At 42.7% G+C, this 19,504-nt stretch overlaps 3 protein-coding genes across 3 annotated transcripts in view; 2 read left to right on the top strand and 1 right to left on the bottom strand.

Annotated features, from left to right (window-relative positions):
* Positions 1-1,483: 1,483 nt before the first annotated feature.
* LOC129720908 (uncharacterized) lies at positions 1,484-4,714 on the top strand. Its single transcript, XM_055672813.1, has one exon. The coding sequence runs from the start codon at positions 2,063-2,065 to the stop codon at positions 4,712-4,714; it is 2,652 nt and encodes an 883-aa protein (XP_055528788.1). The 5' UTR covers positions 1,484-2,062.
* A 5,936-nt stretch (positions 4,715-10,650) lies between these two features.
* On the top strand, positions 10,651-11,609 carry LOC129720934 (partner of bursicon). Its single transcript, XM_055672859.1, has 2 exons — positions 10,651-10,931; positions 10,996-11,609. The coding sequence occupies exons 1-2, from the start codon at positions 10,778-10,780 to the stop codon at positions 11,289-11,291; spliced, it is 450 nt and encodes a 149-aa protein (XP_055528834.1). The 5' UTR covers positions 10,651-10,777; the 3' UTR covers positions 11,292-11,609.
* Positions 11,610-11,627: 18 nt separating this feature from the next.
* LOC129720905 (telomere length regulation protein TEL2 homolog) overlaps positions 11,628-19,504 on the bottom strand; it is a 31,887-nt gene continuing 24,010 nt past the window's right edge. The window contains exons 2-6 of the mRNA XM_055672800.1: positions 16,106-16,307; positions 15,693-16,041; positions 15,540-15,633; positions 14,791-15,482; positions 11,628-14,464 (exon numbers count right to left, since the gene is read on the bottom strand). Coding sequence (XP_055528775.1) covers positions 11,664-14,464; positions 14,791-15,482; positions 15,540-15,633; positions 15,693-16,041; positions 16,106-16,307 — 4,138 coding nt within the window. The 3' untranslated portion in view covers positions 11,628-11,663. The remainder of the gene's footprint in view (positions 14,465-14,790; positions 15,483-15,539; positions 15,634-15,692; positions 16,042-16,105; positions 16,308-19,504) is intronic.

Here is a 19,504-nt window from a genome sequence, read left to right as displayed (position 1 = left end):
TGCGGGTACATTCAATATGGGACAAATACAACTTGGTATTTTTTTTCATGTTTTCCCATACAAACGTATACATTTTAGTTTTTTTTTGGAAAGTATGATAACAATTAAGTTGATTTCCAATGCTAACTCAAAAGTAACAAAAATCATTATGGGACAGTTATGCGGGTACCGGCAGTGTACATGTCAGGAAGCGGCAACCCCGTCCACTGGTTTCGGAGATGCATGCCATGACACAGCGGCAGCGCCTGAATAAGATGGTCAAGTTGATTTTTAAGGCAAATCGCAACGTGGCGGTAGTGATGGACGACGAGACCTGTCTCACCTTGGATGGCAACGACTGGCAGGGCACTTCGTATTATACTTCGCCCGCGAAGGAAGTGAGCAAGTTTCCCGAGAAAGTTCTGCTGTAGCTGACAATCAGTGAAAGGGGTATGCCAAAGTCGTCATAAATCCTCACTTTTTTGGCAAAAAGGACCACAAGGATAAGCAGCTCGTGCCATTTACGAAACCAAAGCCTCTTGTCCTGAATGTCAACACTCGTGAACCTGAGCAGAAGGGAAAATGTCCCCTATGCAAGTTAAGCGGTCATGTGAGTCTGGTGAAGAGAGAACAGTTCGCTAATCTTTCCGTAGAGTAACGTCACTCTGTCGCGAGATCCTATTAAGTGTGCCTGAAGCAGGACCATTATCGGCGTGATTGCCGATCCGATAGGACATTTTCGCTGTGTGACCAGAACCATTATGAGTTGAAGCACTCGGATATCGAAACCAGCACGAAAGTTCGAATTCCAAAAATTACCACAATGGCGGCCATTCTAGTGAAAAATTATTTTTTTTCATGCAAATTTACTAGTAAAAGTATCATAAAAAAAAATGGAAAATTCAGATATCGAAAAACGGCTATGCAACAAGTTAGATAAACCATTTTTAAATGCTTAAACAAACTTTCAACCAAATCGGTTCAGTAGATGCTGAGAAACATTTGCCACCAATTGAAAAATACATCTTCAAACATACCTTAATCAATAGCCAAAATACTCGAACACTTCACCTTACTCTAAACATCCGATAAACAAATCAAAAAAATCATTATTTTTCAACCTTCCAGAGTAGGATCCCCCCTTAACCTGCCACGAGTAAATATCGATTTCGTAAAAAACCAAGCGATTGTATCCTCATCTGGAGCAACATAAACTGGCGGCCATACATAACGCTGTGCCGAAAATGTTCCAAACACGCTGGCCTGATCGTCCCTTTGAAAACCGTGTAGTGTCCAACAAGGTGTCTACAACTGAAGCGTTGTCATCTTGGTTGGACTATCCAAGGGTAAGTAGAACCTGCAACAGACGACATTGTTGAGAGGAAATTCTTTTATTCAATTTATTGGCAACCCTGTTTCAAATATTATTTGGCACCTTTGTATTAAAACACACATACACTCATACCTTGAAAATAAATTCATTCTTTTGTTAAAATTCGTTGTAACCAGACGCGTTTTTAATCTTATCAAATTAAAATACAGTCCGCGTTCCGAAAGAAGGTACATTCTTGGTCCTTCTATAGCCGGATATCGTGAGAAGTACTGGAGAACACAACGTGAAGTGTTATTCCACGAAAATTCGTATTGAATGGTGAAATCGAGCATTCTCCAAAGCTGTTGGTGCAATGCAGTGACGCGCTACACAAATTGCAAATGGCCGTCACTCGTATCGTAGAGAGGGGCAGTAAAGGGCAAGTGACTCGTGTAAGAAAAGCCTTACAACACAGTGACGCCATTCCAAATCCTAATATTGGTAATGTGCATTATCTTCGATTGCATCTTAAAACAGTTGAACAGGCTTACGTTGAGTATAATGAACTACAGAATCAAGTTTATGTCCTGCCCCTCCCCGAAGAGCGACGAGTTGACAAGGAAGAAAAGTATATTGAATTTGAATCTATATACACCGATTTGGCGATCCGTCTAAACACGATGATTGAAGAAGTCACGAAGGAAACCCAAGCTGCGAAGAGAGAGGTGGCTATCCCTTTAGCGGCACCTAATATGGTTTTCGTTTAAATCCATGTTTACGACCATCATGAATCGATACACACATGAAACACCAGCGATAAAACTTTATCATTTGCGAAACTCTCTCGTGGGATCGGCTGCGGGAATAATCGACCAAGACATCGTAAATAACAACGACTATGATGCTGCTCGGGAGTTCCTGACAAACAGATATGAAGATAAGCGGATAATAATAGAAAAACACATCGATTCTTTGTTTAATTTACCGAAGATAAACAAAGAGAGTTCGGCGAATCTTCGGAAATTATTGGACGTTTGCAATAAGAATGTGGAGGCGCTGAAGAATTTGAATCTTCTGGTCGAGGGACTTGGAGAACAAATGCTCGTCAACATGATTTCTTCGCGGATGGACAAAACAACGAGAGTTAGCTGGGAGACACGACAAAAGGCTGGTGTGCTGCTAAGTTATTCGGATACAATGGCGTTTTTGCAAGAGCAATGCAGAATTGCGGAAAAAATAGAAACGAACAGCAAAGTGGAAATTACTAAACCGAAAGCAGTGGGACGATCTAATACATTGTTGAATACCAATGAACAGAAAAGTGAAACGAAACTCGATCTTAAGTGCCCGGTTTGCAACAATAGCCATGAAATTTGGAAGTGCGAAAATTACAAGAAAATAAATGTGAGTGAAAAATACAATATATTGAAAAGGTCAGGCTGCTTCTTTAATTGCTTGCAAAGGGGCCACAGAACAAAAGGTTGTTCGTCGACAAACAACTGTAAAGAGTGTGGCAAGCGGCATCACACTTCGCTTCATAGTGACAAAGGCTTCAACCAGTCTGCAGAACCGAATGACGTCCGAGTTCATGCTACAACCAGTGAGAACACCGATACACCTAAAAAGGAAACGAATTCCAGTAGTCAAACTGATGCACATCGCAACGGAACAGCAACTTCTTTATGTGTTAGTGTGGGCACACAAAATAAACAAATGTTGCTATCTACAGCCGTAGTAAAGGTTCGTGGACTGAGTACTGCCGCATATCCATGCAGAGTACTGCTAGACTCGACATCACAGATGCATTTTATGACGGAGCGATTTGCGAACCTGATCGCTCAAAAGAAAGATCCAGTAGATTATGTAGTCAGCGGTCTCAACGGAGCCAACACAAGACTTCGGCGAATGGTTCGAACTACCATCGAGTCATATGTCGGAAATTTTACTTCCGAACTAGAATTTCTCGTAGCACCTCGGATCACAGGTGATATGCCGTCAAAATCGTTTGATATTTCAGAATGGCGAATACCGCCAGATGTTCAATTAGCTGATCCGAAGTTTAACGAGTGCGGACGTATCGAAATGCTCATCGGTGCTGAGCTTTTATGGGAGTTAATAAAAGGCGATCGGATTCAGTTAGGATCTTGTTTACCAGTTCTTACAAATACTGAATTCGGTTGGGTCGCTGGCGGTGTTATTACCACGAACGCACCGATTATTGCACGAACCTTTTGTCAAACGAGCAACGAAGAATTGAGCGAACTTTTGCGAAGTTTCTACAAACTGGAAGTTTGCGATGAGAATAATCAAACGAACACAACTGACGAATATTGTTTGGAACACTTCCAACGGACGCATCAACGAAATCACGAAGGAAGATATTTTGTGCGACATCCTTTTAACGATAGGAAAAGTGAATTAGGTGGCTCTCGGCAAATGGCCACACGAAGATTTTTCTCCTTAGAACGATTGGACAGCGCACCGGATGTTAAAAAACAGTATTCCGCGTTTATTCAAGAATATATTGAGCTCGGACATATGCGAGCGATTGTGATTGACGAAAACGAACTGGATACAGGTTATTATATACCACACCACTATGTGGTTAGACCTTCGAGTACGACAACAAAGCTACGAGTCGTTTTCGACGGATCGGCCGCGACATCTACAGGAGTGGCAATTAATGATGTTTTAATACCTGGACCAACCGTGCCGAATGATTTAACTTCAATTCTACTCAAATTGAGAGGCTTTCCGTACGTGTTCACGGTGGACATTCCAAAAATGTTTAGACAGGTTGGAGTTCTTCCCCCAGATAGTGCCTATCAGCGGATTGTATGGCGCTATGATCGGAAGGAGCCGCTGATGGTTTACGAACTTTTGACTGTAACGTATGGTTTAGCTTCATCTCCATTTCAAGTGACGATGGCATTACGTCAGGCTGCAGAAAATTATAAACACGAGTTCCCTCAGGCGTCGAAGGTAATTCAAAAGAGCACGTACATGGACGACATAATTGCGGGGGCCCATAGCATACAAGAAGCCCGCGCACTCCAGCAGGAAATCAGCAGTTTACTAACGAAGGCCTGCTTCGGCGCACACAAGTGGTGTGCAAACAGCTCGGAAATACTACAGCAAGTTGAAGAGGAACGGCGTGGCATCAACTTTAACATAAGCGATGATAACTCCAACATTATCAAAACGTTAGGAGTCGCCTGGAATCCGTTTGATGATCGGTTTTCATTTTCGGTTACAGCCGAAGCATCTGAAGCTAAAACTAAAAGAAAGATCGTTAGTGAAGTTGCAAAAATTTACGATTTGTTAGGCTTGGTCGGGCCGATTATCACGGCAGCGAAATTAATTCTTCGAGAAGTGAGTATGTTACCACTGGAATGGGACGACAATTTCGCGCTTTCGCGATGAATTGATTTGTTTGAATGAGCTACGAGTGCCACGATGGATTTCTTCGGGCGACATTATTGTAATACAACTACACGAATTCTCCGATGCCTCGGACGTCACGTATGGGGCGTGCATTTATTCTCGAATTGTTCACAAATCCGGAGCCGTCACTTTGCATTTAATTTGCAGTAATTCACGAATTCTTCCGAAGAAAACCGGTAAATGCAAACCAATCACTACTCCGCGTGCAGAACTACTTGCTGCCGTATTGCTGTCAGGACTGGTTGAAAAAACGGTTGCTGCGATGGAAATTGAATTTGAGTCTGTCAATCTTTGGTCGGACTCTCAGGTTGTGCTTTGTTGGATTGGGAAACCGCATGAAAGGCTGCAGTTGTATGTCTCAAATAGAGTTCGCGAAATACAGCGTATTACTGGTTTTTATGCGTGGAACTACATCCCGACAAGTGAAAATCCAGCCGATATCATTTCACGTGGTGAAACCCCTCGTCGACTTTTACGAAACCGATTGTGGTGGTTCGGGCCATCTATGTTAAAAACACTTACGTTTAAAGGAGTGCCTGTAGCTCTAATAGCAGATGAATATTTACCAGAACTGAAAGGAGGTGTTGTGCTCGCTTTAACTACTATGAAGCGACTAAACATTTTCGATCGCGTGAGTGATTATAATAAGATGATTCGAAGCATGGCTTATGTGTTTCGGTTCGCGAAGTACATGACATCCAGAAGACAAACGCTTGTCAAGGGAGATCTGACCTCGTTTGAATTAAATTCCGCGCTACTTTTAACAGTGAGATACGTTCAGATGGAATCTTTTGAACCTGAGTTGAATGCAATGGAGCAGAGTGGCGAACAAAGGCACCGTCTCAGTGGCCTGAAACCGTTTATTGATCCTCAGGATGGACTTTTGCGAGTTGGAGGGAGGATTAAAAACGCTCCAATTTCATATGACAGCAAACATCAGATATTGCTACCGGCGAAGCACCCGTTCACAGAAGCTCTGGTGAGAGCTCTCCATCGATCAAATCTACAAATTGGACAGAAGGGTTTACTTGCCATTGTTCGTCAGCGTTTTTGGCCTTTGCGTGTAAAGTCTACCATACGAAAGGTTATCGGAAGTTGCTTAACCTGTTTTCGAGCTAATCCCATGAAAGCATCTCAGCTAATGGGCGACCTACCGTCATATCGCGTCCAGCCGGCACCTACCTTTTCCTATACCGGCGTGGATTATGCCGGACCATTTTCGGTCAAATCGTTCTCGACAGGACGAAAACCGTTGGTAACGAAAGCTTATGTAAGTTTATTTGTTTGTATGTCAACGAGGGCAATTCATGTTGAACTCGTGTCTGATTTGACCACAGAGGCTCCGACGATTCACGAGCCGTCGGGGATTGCCGTGTAAAATGTTTTCGGACAGCGCAACCAATTTTGTTGGTGCGCAGAATCAGATGGAAGATTTGGCGCGCCTATTCGAAAATCAACAGCAAGCTAAGAAAATTAGCGAGTATTGCCAAAGTCACGGAATAAATTGGTCATTCATACCACCACGAAGTCCCCACTTCGGTGGGATTTGGGAGGCAGGAGTAAAGCAGGTGAAACACCACTTAACTAGAATAGTGGGAGGCTGTTTGTTGTCTTACGAAGAACTGTACACTACGTTAACTCAAATTGAAGCTGTTTTAAACTCGCGGCCTTTGGCGCCGTGTTCCAACGACCCGAATGATTTAACGGCGATTACTCCTGCCCATTTCTTAATTGGGCGAGAAATGCAAGCGGTGCCCGAACCTTCATATTTGCATTTGAAGCAATCTACATTGTCACGGTGGCAACTTGTTCAAACAATGTTCCAACACTTTTGGAAAAGGTGGTTATCGGAATACTTACCGGAGTTGCAAAACCGGTCGAAGTGGACGAAAGCCATTACAATTTCGGAAGGAGCTCTAGTTTTAGTAGTCGATAGAAACGCTCCACCCTTTCAGTGGCCGCTTGGAAGAGTCACAGCACTACACCCTGAGAAGGACGGAGTAACCCGTGTTGTAACTTTGAAAACGGATGAGGGCGAGTATAAGCGAGCGATAACGGAGATATGTCTACTCCCCCTAGATGGCGAGAAGGATTGAAACGGATTGCCAACGGCGGGAGGATGTTGAGAGGAAATTCTTTTATTAAATTTATTGGCAACCCTGTTTCAAATATTATTTGGCAACTTTGTATTAAAACACACATACACTCATACCTTGAAAATAAATTCATTCTTTTGTTAAAATTCGTTGTAACCAAACGCGTTTTTAATCGAATCAAATTAAAATACAGTCCACGCTTCGAAAGAAGGTACAGACATCGTTGACCAATTCCATATGTTTCTTTGTAATGATCTGGATTTCGAGCTGACGGAACTAGTCAATGAAATGTATAAGGGTGAAGATTTCAGGATCAAACAACAAGGCCCGAAGATGTCTGAAGAAGACCAAAGAGCATTGGTTATCATGCATTAAACTTAAAACGTAATGGAGACCGATTTGAGGTCGGTAAACTCTACAAATACAATAATTTCATGTTTCCGGGTAGCAAGCCTCAGGCACTTTATCGTCTAGCGATCATGGATAAGAAGATGGATGCTGGTCAGAAATTTGCTAAGCAGCAGTGGTGGGAACCGCTAACCGAAAATTTAGCGACGCTAATCGCTAAGTCGCTAATCGGAAAATTTAGCTCGATAATCGCTAAACGCTAAACCCACATTAGCGGAACTTTCGCTAATCGCTAACTTTTTAATATGTAAATAGTCATATCGCTATATTTATTGCTCATGTTTTGTAAGATTTAGACCACTTTGATCTGTTTTGGTTAAACAAACGAAAACAATTACTTTCTAAAGCTATTTACAATAAGAGGTTCACGAGACGGTATTCATATTTGATTTTGTAAAAACAAGAATAACAAAAGTTATTTAGCTTACATTGAAAATAGTTACTCTTAGGAATGTTTTCATGAAAATTCAATTATTATCTGAATCGAAAAAATAGAACCAAAGTTCTCATAATTTCAAGCGCATTGCAATTCATCAAAGTTCTTGGTGTGCCAAAAATTCAATCTAGAACTTGTGCTTGTACTTCAAAATGCTCCTGTGGCTTGTACGATAACTGGAACTCCATTCTAGGGTAAAAAAACTGACAAAAGTAACTTTCGCACTAAAGTATGTTCATCTTTCGAAGCAATTTAGTACGCCATCAGCAATTCACAGTTTTTCTAAATATTTCTATTGTCGCTTCTCCACAAAATTTAGCGAATTAGCGATTAGCGTTTCGAAGGCCAAAGGCCATTAGCGAATTAGCGAATTAGCGGAATGGTGCCCACCACTGCTAAGCAGTATTGTCAGAAGACTGGAGATTACATCGAAAAGGGATATGCGAGGAAACTACGAACAAAAGGGCTACCGAAAACACCAAATACAAACAAATTTCGATTAGAGATGGATACCAAAGCCAAATCGCGTGGTTTTTCACTGAATGATTTGTTGCTCAATGGAGCGGATTTCGTTCCATCTTCAATCGGAGTACATATGAGAGGAAGACAGATGATTAAACAGATGAATCAAATGTACTTCTGCTCCTCAAGTGTATATCATGCTGGCGATAATTTTTGGTACTGTATTGTCTCCTTTTATTGTTCAACTCATTAAGAATTTCAACGCTGGGGAACTCGAGGCCGATTTTCTGGTATGGAACGTGCAACAGTCAGGCAGCACTACGTTGATGATTGTTTCGATTCTAGAGAGAGATACTAAAAACGAACCAATCATTCTCCAACTGTAGCGCAGTACTGAAATCTCTGGATCCTACAATGAGAGCTGCTGAACCGAAGGCAGATGTTCATGCCCTGGACCTGCAGTGGCATCTATCTACTGACGAGTTTGTGTTTCTCCTGAATTTTCCGAAGCTTGATAAATTTTTCCGTTCTGGAGCCGGTATCCCCACCAAACGACAATTGCTGAAGTTTATAATGGGAATTTTTGATCCGTTGTATATCTTTAATCCCATAACTATCCATTTGAAGATATTGTTTCAAGATCTATGGCGTTTGCAGGTGGCTTGGGATGACACATTACCTGATGGGCTGATCTCCAAATCGAATGAAAGTGAGGAAAATACGTGTGACGAGATATATTTTCCTGATATTCCGACTTTCAAGACGGTTGATCTTCATGCGTTTTTGGATGCAATTAGTCCTGGCCAAATCAAGAGTGGCACCCCTCACTCAAATCGCAGGCTGTTTCCAGACTTGAATTGCAAGAATGTATGCTTTCCAGTCAACTGGTAAATGTGGTACAGGAGAAACTAGAGATGGAAGTAACGTCAACACACTACGCAACACACAAGTGAAATGCTGAACGTTGGATCTCGAGTTGGAAAAATTAATAAAAATAGACACAATGTGGAATTGGATTCCTTCTAAATTGAACATGGCAGAACTGGATAAAAAGTCTTCAAAATTTAAGTGGACCAGGGTTTAAAAGCATGACCGAAGCGAGTGGCGAGTCAATGAGCAAATGCTTGAATTATCATTATGAAAATCACGATGAAGAAGAAACAGTTTGCTTTCAAACCATTGAGGAAATCGTGGATTTTTCTGATATTGCTAAATTTTTGGATCACAACCTTTCAAAAAGATCGACAGCGTATTATTTGAAGATTAGAAATATTCTTGTACGTCCCAAAAGGAATAAACCGAAGAAGTTTTCAGTTAACGTCCAGGACATGGAGGAGACGAAAAGCCTGTGGTATAGGAAAGTGCACGACGAGAGATCCACAGCTTAACACCTGCGTACCTGACCCCTCCAGAGCCGAAAAAATGAAAATTCCTTTTACCTGCCATTCCGCAAGATCTAAACCGAATTTGATCGAACCTTTTTCAAAAGATCACAAATTTATCATAGTTTATGGGACAGTAGAGGACATTTCAAAATTTTTCGTTGTTTCGGACAGCCTTCAACTTCAATGTATCTTGTGACAGTTTCAGACAACGCTTGTGCACTGTATTTTCAATTTTAGACTAATTTCAAGAGTGATTCATTAAGACCATGATGATAGATGAGATTTACGAATAATGTTTACTAAAGAAGCCTTCATCATACTAAAAGTAAATTACACAGGGGCGTGTTACAGAAGCTTCGACAAGACGACAAGCGAATCGATGTTCTGTAATAAGTTAGGTACCTACATATGATTAAATTGAGGTGCGCGACAAGTTGGTCTATATACTGGACAACCATTGAGAACCCAAAGCAAACTTGAATACCTATCCTTAAATTTTATGTGGAGTAGTTGAACGTCGGTGAATCGAAAACTGCTGGAAATTTCGAATAATCCTGTATTTTATTCCACTGTCGAATGAAATATTTAGTGAGAGTCTATATAACTTGCAGTAAAATTATTCGACTGCGTCATTTTAATCCAGCTAAATACAGCGTCCTGCTGTCATCGATTCACGCCATTATCCTTGAACTTTTCCCCCGGACATGTCCGGCTGGAAAATTATCAACCGTATCGATACCTTGGGGTTGTACATTCCAGAGACGTTAATTCGGCCACAGTCTGACTGTCGCCACGCTAACCCTCTCGTTCTGTCGAATTTCCGTGAACTCGAATTTCCTCGGCATTTTTGACGTGTCATCGACTTCAATGTTAAAGTAAGTCATTTTGCCTATTATACATCACATTTGCTGGACAACTTCTGTACAACAGCTAGAATTCAATTGCTTCTGGAGGAGGGGAACCAGCTCACAGGACTTTCTTATAGTGTACAAGCTTGTTCGATCGTTTCACTCCCAGCGGGGGAGCAAGCTGGAAATTTTCAACCTTGCACAATGTTCACCACCCCACACCGGAGAAGACCGCCGACTGTGACTTCGGCTCCGAGATAATATTTATTAAGTCTGCCTCAGAGCGTAGATTTTTCGCAGATCGTCGTGTGATTTCGTACTGAACGGTTCTGCTGTCCGGATTTGAGTTCTGTGTTTTTGGTCCAACAAAGTGTGCCTTTAGTGGAGGCGAAAATCCATCGGCAAGAATGTATCATCTTGCGGCAATCGGACAAATTTTCACAGCAATCTGCTGTATGGCTCTGCTGCCTCAGCTTCTGTATCGGTCTGTAGCCGACGCACAGAGCCAACCAGGAGATGAGACATGCGAAACTCTTCCATCGGAGATTCATCTGATCAAAGGTGCGAGCGGCAACAAATGCTTGTGTTTGTGAAGTTTCTTCAATTTTTTTTGTTCGATTTACAGAGGAATACGATGAGCTCGGTCGGTTGTTTCGAACCTGCAACGGTGATGTGACGGTAAACAAGTGCGAAGGCAAGTGCAACAGTCAGGTTCAGCCGTCGGTCATCACGGCTACCGGATTTCTGAAAGAGTGCTACTGCTGCCGGGAGACAGTCTTGCGGGAACGTATGCTACAGTTGAACCACTGCTACGATCCAGATGGCGTCCGGATGACCGATCACGACTCAGCGACAATGGAAATCCGTCTGAAGGAACCGATCGACTGCAAGTGCTACAAGTGTGGAGAATACGTTCGCTAAGTGATGAATCGCATATACTGTGTGTGTACATACAAAGATTCTGATGGAGTTAAGAGACGAAAGAAGCGAGTAGAGGCCCCTTTTTCGTTTTGGTGATTGTCGTAGTCAGTGCCCGAAATCGTTATGCTGCTAGATTGAACCATTTTCGTTTTGAACTATTTATAGTTTAAGTGCCCTCCCGTAAAACAGTGCTGGAATATGTTCTGACTGTCAAAAATAAAAATAAAATTTTGAAGCTGCGTAAAATTGGTGTTTAACTGAATTTTCAAATTTCAGTATTAATTTCAAGTGTTTCGGCTTTCTCTTCGAACATTAAAAGACAGTTGCATTTCGACAAACTTTTACTATCAACTATTTCAACCGGAGTTTGCTTCAATCATCGGTAAACACATTGTAACACATCACCAGCACGTGCCTCGCCATTTCGCGGCAGTCCTCATTGCGCTCGTTACGCACCACACTGCCTTGAACACATTCCTCCAACCACTGTTTCAGTTCAAGTAGATCCGCGCGGAAATCGCGTCGTAACATCGCCTTCGGAACGGCCATCAGTACCGCTGCCAGTACGTGTAGCACCGACAGACGCACCTTCGGTTCCTCGCTAAACCTCATCATTCCGCAGAGATCCAACAGCTCTCGGGCCAGTTTACCAACGATGGGGCAATTTTCCGCACACAACATCAGCACTGACAATGTCTGTAGGAATGTCGTTAGCAGTAGATTGTCGGCATCGTATTGGAATTTCAGATTGGCGGTGAATATAAATCGATTGGATCCAAATCCCCGTAAGAGCGGGAAGAAAAACCACCCGGCGACTGGGGCGAAACGATTAACGCTGCTGGAGGCAGGGTTAGAAGGTAAACGTTTCGAATGAAAGCGGCGAGTTTTCGCTTCGATTCGCTTGCGTATGACTTGCTCGGCAAGTTGGCGCTTTTGCTGAAGTTCGTTCTCCTCGCGGAATTTTAACTGAAGGAGATCCACTTTGATGTCGTTTGGTTTATTGTCATCGTTCGGTGTTATTGGAGCGCTTTGACCCGATTGGTTCAAGTTGGCGAGATTTTTCGCGGTTTGAGCCAAGATGTCCAACATTAGAATTCGTCTGTTCAAAGAGTATTTGCTCAAGTCGGCGTGAAATTCCTGACATAAATATTCGGCACACTGCTTCGGAAAGGTAGTACAAATGGCAATCAGAGAGGAAAACTTCAGATCCTCGAAATTCTCTACATAGCAACGGCTTTCGAGGGTTAGAAACAACTGAAGTAAATCTAGGCCAAGTTTCACATCATTATTAGCTAACTGTTGCTGGATCAATTCTGGAGCGACTTGAACAGCATATTCAAATTGTTCTGTAGGATTCTTATCCGAGCTAGCTATAAGAGCTTCACGCAGGTCTAGCAGATATTTTGGGCGAAATTTTTCTCGTTCAATTTTACTATCATTGCTCATGTCGAACGGCTCTAAATCGTCATCGGAATCCAGTTCAGAATCGTCGCTGTCAGATCTGCGTTCTTTAAGTGGGCTTTTGTTCTGAGGCAGTTTCATAACTAAAACCTCACTTGGAGCCAATTCGGGTGTCTGATCAATTGACTCCGATGTATGTGGAATTTGATCATTGGAGGTGTGGTTTTCGAACAGTTTCTCTACCAACTCATCAATACGTTCGTTCTCAGAAAGAATGCCCTGGGCATCTTCGTGCTCGAAAAACTTGCATCGCTTGCTAAAGTTTCTCAAGTCATTCACCATCTCGAGCGTTTCTTCGCCCATTCCTTCAAAATCGAATTTAAGACGATTTTCTTCCTTGACGGTTTCCTCGTCCAATGCACCAAGAATTACTTCGCTAACGATCATTCCAGTGCAACGCATATTTTTCGCTGGGGATTCCAGATGACTTTTTAATCCACCAAAGAGTAATCGTCGCAATTCTTGCACCTCTGCGCTGTTCATTCGTCGTGCTTTGAACTGATGACGATAGGCAATCGCTAGCAGTAAAAGCTTCGAAAGATACAAATGCTGTTCGAATGATGTCTTCTGGATGGCACTCTTGCTAGACCAAACAGTAATCAGTTCCTGCGTTAGATCGACAAGCATCGAAGCACTATGCTCATGGTCGGATAATCGTGCTAAAAGATACATCAAATTATCCACGAGATCATCCTCAGAATAGCAGCTGAAAAGTGGAATTTTCTGACATAGAACATAACGCCAATCTCCGCCGACAAGCGAACCGTTGTCCGACACAGGTAAAATATGGATCAAATCAATACCTGAGCGAAGGGCAATCGAGGCAATGATTTCTACTGCAGAACGTGATATTTGAGAAAAAATTGAAGCGATAACAGGTTGCTGCTGATAACGGTTGTTTCGTGCCCAGGCTGATAAAATTTGCAACGTAAGCTGTAGATGTGGTGAACGCCTTTCAAGATTATAATCTATGACGATTTTGCTTAAGAATTTCGATAGAAAACTTGGGTCTAGCGTTAAGTGTTGGTGATGTTGACTAATCTTGGACAGAGCATTGATGGATTTCAGGAATTGTTGGAAGAGAATTTGGGAGAATTTTTCCGGGAGAAACATGTCGGGTGTTTCTCGTTGTAGAACGTTAGCCAACTTGTTCGGTATGCTAGCTAGAATACTGATTAGCTGATTCTGTCTGGTTTGCTGGTCATGCTTTCTGACGTTGTTCGTATCCAATTCGCTCAAGCTGAGTTCGATGAAACAGCTAGCCAAGTAGTCATCGTCTCCCAGTAACCTAGTTAGTATTGGAACAAATACTTTGCGATTTTTGCTTAGATGTTCACTGGAAATCAACATCTGTAGTGTTTCAACTACAAACGCATGGTTGTAATCTAGACTGAAAATTCTCCAAATTCTCCCATCTAATGCTGGGCCATATCCTGGAAACTGTTCATCAAATCTTAACACCAACTCCATCAGTAGATCAGGGTATTCATCCGAAGCAAATTTGATCCATTGTTCGGCGGCGTTACATCGATCAATTCTTAGCAATTGTTCCGGAGTTCTTGGCCCGGGCAGACATTCTATAAGCTGGTCCAAACTGGAGCGAATTGCCTGCAGTTGATCCTCGGCTCGTATTTGTGGCACCGTCTGAAGCAGCTCCATTAGCGATCGATAGCTACCTGCTAGCAGCAGATGATTTCCTCTGTCGACAGGAACTGAAATGGCACAAAATGAAATGCACAATTGTTCCCACTGACTATACACAACCGCGAGGTCGCGAAACATGGTAACCGCGGCAGTTTTCCGACCGAATATAACAAGCGCTAGACAAATGGAAAAGTTTTACTTTCCAGTTTTTTGAAACTAGTATTGGCCATGAGAGCATGTAATCATCCCACGTTTGCTACTTCGTAGGAAATTTATGTTTTCATGACCAACATAGACAAGAGCATTGAAAATAACTTCCACTAATGCATAAACATAAAACTCAAGCTCACTCGAAAGTATACCCAACAACTAAAAGAAAAAAAAATCAACTTACCATTCGTACTTCCAAGGTTCAAGCCACTCAAATCCGACAGCAAATCGTTGGTAACACCAGCTGACTGTGGCTGCTGCACCGGAGCAAACATATTCATTCCACCCGAGGCAGGACCTCCACCGAAAAGCAGTTCATTAGACGGGACATGCGCTGCAGCTGGCTGAACGGAGCCAAAGGACGCAAAATCAGCGAAATCGTCTCCGGCCTTAGCTGGTGGCTTTTTGGCACTGCCGAAAGCCGATTCAAAGTCTCCGAAGTCACCACTCGCATCACCAGCCCGGGGATTAAAATCGTCCAATTCTGTCGAGTGTGTTCCACTAACAGGCCCTTCCGGAGATTCCGGGCAGGTTTTGAACAGGTCTTCAAGTATTTCCCCACTGCGCGTCTTCCCACTGCTATCGGCCGATGTTATGATCTCTTCGGCGTGGGTATTTCGATGCGTTGGTGAATTTATGCCTAGATCCGTCTGCTTGCCATAGTTACTGGCTGCTCCCATATCGATTTTCTTGGCACTCTTGGCCGCGGCAGCGTTCGCTTTGACCGTGGCGGCAGCCGCTGATGGTGTTTTGATGTTGAGGTTGATTTTTTTCTCACCGGTGGAAGCCGTCGCAACCGAACCGGCAGCCGATTGCGTCGAAAGGGTGGATGATTGTCGCGTGGCAGGGCTCTTCGAGCGTTCTTTATCATAGTACCTACAGACATGAAAATTAGACAAGTGTTTTGAAACATGACGCGACATTGAGTTTTACCTATTGGAAGATGGCCCGTTCGATTCCGTGTCCGAATCTTCTCGCTCTCCATCATATTGATAGTCATACTCGTAGCGATCTTTCCCTTCGTTATCTACAATCAACAATACGTTAGAATATTATTGCAAATCAGTTCCTAACAAACCAACTTACATCCCCGATCCTCCGTTCGCCGACTGTCCCAACTGTCCCGATAGCCACCGTAATCTCCACCGCCACCGCCGCCATACCTCATGCCACCACCCATCGCCTCTGAACTCATACCGATGTATTTATCTTTGTTTTTCTTTGCCTTTTTGCGTTCCTCTCGAAGTTTGTCGTCGTCTTGGATGAAGTCGATCAGCTCACGTACCTTGTGCCTAACATTTATACCCTGATCTTTGCCGTTTTCATCCACGAAAGTGTAATTCTCCAACGATCGCAAATCGTAGATGTGCTCTCGTGACGAAGTCACCACCCGTTCTGATCCGTTACGTACTAGGTAGTTCAGCAGAAGAAGACTCTGAAATTTGAAAGTAAAAATTAGTTTACAGTTGTTACCATGTGATTCTAACAGATACGGGTACCTTATAGGTTCGTCGCCAATTACTCTTGTTATCCTGAAGCATTCGTTTCCACAGCATTGACATCACCTCTGGGAAGTGTTCGTAGGTGAAGGTGGCATGAGCCAATTCCTGCATTAGTGGGCCGGTCGGTCCCCACGGTTCGTCGTTGGTTGCCTCGCGTACTTTTCCCTCGATTTCCGTGTAGTTCATAACGACGTTCGTCCTGTTCGAAGTATAAAAAGAGTAAGCTAGAGTTAATTTACCGTGCACAAACAAACACGATAAAAAATAGCCAAACAGCGACGACAATTTTGGATCATTTCTGTTTGTCGATAAACACTCGTAAATTTGTATTTGACTTGTGCCGTATAATGGATTTCGAGAGGGTCGCAAAGCGCCGACTGTGGAAGCTCGGTTTAGAACATCCACAAGTGGATGCAAATGTGGTGATCTTAGTGTTTTCTATTCAATTCGCACCCGGTACGTTCGTTCAAGCTGCCGGCGCTAGCCAGGGCAAACAAACGATACAGCGCGCTCGATAAACATCGATTGAGCCGTGTATCATAATAAGCAGTTTAATGTTTTTGCTTTTCACAAAAAAGAATTCGATACAGTTTAACGTTGGCTTAAAATAATTTTTGACATCATCTTGGTTCAAAAGTTTTTACTCGAAACTGTTGCACCTAACAAAGCGGCCTAATTTGTACTTGCAATGAAATTAGGTTTCACAATTTTGTTCTGAAAAATAAAAAAAAATCTTCCGAACTGATTGTCACATTTCGCTCTGATTAGCAGAAACAGATTTGCATCTAAGTTTCTTAAAAATAGACAATCTAAATGTTCACGATAGAAAAATTGCTTTTCTCTGTGGGGTCAAACTGTGGAGGTTTGATAAAAACCATGAAGAACTCAGGGGTTTGAAGGAATAATAAAAAATAAATTGAGACATAAATTAACATGGCCAAATGTGGGTAGCACAAATCACACAGCACCAAAATTCGTTTGGATCAAACTCTTGTACATCGAATTTAACATTCAGTTTGAACCAATTTTCGCCCTCCTCAGTTACCACAATTTCATCTGTATTAGGAACTGCAAAAATCTTTTTTATCTATACTATTTCACGATACCAGTATCGAAAATCAACATCACACACTGCAGGCTCCCCGATGAAGTGGTTCTGGCCGATCCGGGTTCCATACACCACAAAAAGTTGACCTGCTGGTTGGTACTGAGCTGTTCCTGGATATATTAAAGCGATCCAACGAAGCCTAAAAAATAACCAGGCACAGCTGCGAGAGACCCCCTTCTCGCGAGCACAACCAGTCGAGTACAATTGTTTCATTATTGCATTATGTGCATTAAGATAGTTGCGGAGGGACAAAAAAAAAATTCAAATAGGTACCCAATGGACTACTTCGGTAGGGGTTTGCTTCGGCTGTAGAAAACTTACCAAGGCAGTTCGATACCCTACACGTTCCAGTATGCGATATTTAACAGAATCTTCCTCCACGTTCGGCTGTCGGTGCACGAAGCAAAACGGGGTAGATGAAGAAGGCATGTTCGTTTTTCAGCAGGTTTTTAAGCACTTTTTGTAGTCTTGCAGTTCTTTTAGTCGAGTACTCCTACTCGCAAGCAGGAGCTCGCGTACTCTTTCACTGAGTAGCAAGGCAAAAGAGTTTTTGCGTGCGGGTGCAGCAACAGCAGCTACTCAGACGGGTACATCAAGAAAAAAGAGTGTGCAAAAGACTTGAGAAGCGTAGCATATGTCTCGTTCTCAGGCACAGAGGAGAAAGGTATTGCTTCTCGCTCACTTTGCACGGCTGACCATCGTAGTGCCGTTGTTTAAAGTCCCGGGCACTATCAGTACTTGGGATGAACCCTGTGATAGAATGAAAGACGTCTGATCAGGTCGACGAATAAGCAACGAATAATAGTTTATTGAGGGTGTACAAATGCAACGCTTACTATTCTAACATCCCCCTTTAAGTGGGTATTTGTAGTACACCCAACATCTTCCGATCTTCATTCAGCTTTGGTTCCGGTAACGTCTTGGTCAGGATACCGGCAGCCTGCTGATTGGAAGCCACATGTTTTAACTTATTTGCCTTCAGCTCTACTTGTAGGCGTACAAAATGGTGTGTAATATCGATGTGTTTTGTTCTCGCCGAATAACCCATCTCTTTCTCGACAAGACAAATCGAACTTTTTTGTCGCGTTTTTTTTTAGTTCCTTTGAGGTATCGTAGTATTCGCTTTGTTGCTGTCCAGTGTGGCAACTCCAGATCGCTACAGAAAGAGCTAACTATGCTAACAGCATGGCCTTGTGCACTGCGAAACAAATGCAAACCTCCAATCAGCTCACGAAATGGAACATACTTCATTCTTTCTGTCTCCTCTTTATTTTTCGGACTCATTGACTTGAGTAGTCGTTGATTAACATCCAGTGGTGTCGGATTGCAATTGCTCATATTGAATTTTTCCAGTAATTCGTGAATATATCTTTCCTGATCGATGGAAATAGCGTCATCCTGGTGACTCGTAATCCCAGAATCTGCTTGACCTCTCCCAGGTCCTTCATTTGGGATTCATTGCATAGTTGACATTTTACATCATCGACCAACTGTTGATCATTCGGAAACAGGAGAAAATCGTCAACATAAACTGTCATGATGATTAGTTTTCCATTAACCACTTTGAGGTACACACAAGTGTCGAACTTTGAACGTTTTAGTCCCATTTGTTTGAGCGCCTGCTTGAGTCCATATAAGGCTTTCTTCAATTTGCATACCTTTTTTGGAGCGTCATGATCGTGGAATCCCTCGGGCTGTTCCACGTATATCTCCTCACCATCCAAATCGCTTTGCAAAAATGCAGTTACAGCATCCATTTGATAGACGAGGAGATTCAATTGCGCGGCCAGCGCAAGCAGATGTCGAATCGTGGCGTAGCGGACGACAGGAGAGTAAGTTTCATTATAGTCCACTCCCTTTACTTGTGAATATCCCTTTATCACAAGTCTCGCCTTGTGACGCTCGATGGTACTGTCCGGGTTGGCTTTGATCTTGAAGATCCACTTGCTCTTCAACGGTTTGCGGCCCTTTGGAAGATGGTAAATCTAATAGATTGCCTGTCAGAGCTGGTGTGCCTCAGGGGAGTATTTTGGGTCCAATCTTATATAACATTTTTACTTCTGATCTTCCTGATTTACCACCAGGTTGTGAGAAATCTCTGTTTTGTGACGATACAAGCATTTCCGCAAAAGGAAAAGCCTTCGAGTTATATGCAGTCGGCTACAAAAAAGTTTAGATATATTTTCTTCATACTTGCAGAAACGGAAGATTTCCCCTAATGCTTCTAAAACACAGTTAATTATTTTTCCTCATAAGCCAAGAGTTTCATATCTCAAACCCACCCATAA

Source organism: Wyeomyia smithii, chromosome 1 (assembly GCF_029784165.1).
Source record: "Wyeomyia smithii strain HCP4-BCI-WySm-NY-G18 chromosome 1, ASM2978416v1, whole genome shotgun sequence".
Lineage (NCBI taxonomy): Eukaryota > Metazoa > Arthropoda > Insecta > Diptera > Culicidae > Wyeomyia > Wyeomyia smithii.
This window is presented reverse-complemented; position numbering and strand designations above follow the sequence as displayed.

Bases quoted from the DNA above. Each gene is read 5' to 3' on its own strand.
- LOC129720934 (XM_055672859.1), top strand. From the start codon at position 10,778: ATGTATCATCTTGCGGCAATCGGACAAATTTTCACAGCAATCTGCTGT. The intron at 10,932-10,995 runs GTGCGAGCGGCA...TTCGATTTACAG, and splicing joins GGAGATTCATCTGATCAAAG to AGGAATACGATGAGCTCGGT.
- LOC129720908 (XM_055672813.1), top strand. From the start codon at position 2,063: ATGTTTACGACCATCATGAATCGATACACACATGAAACACCAGCGATA.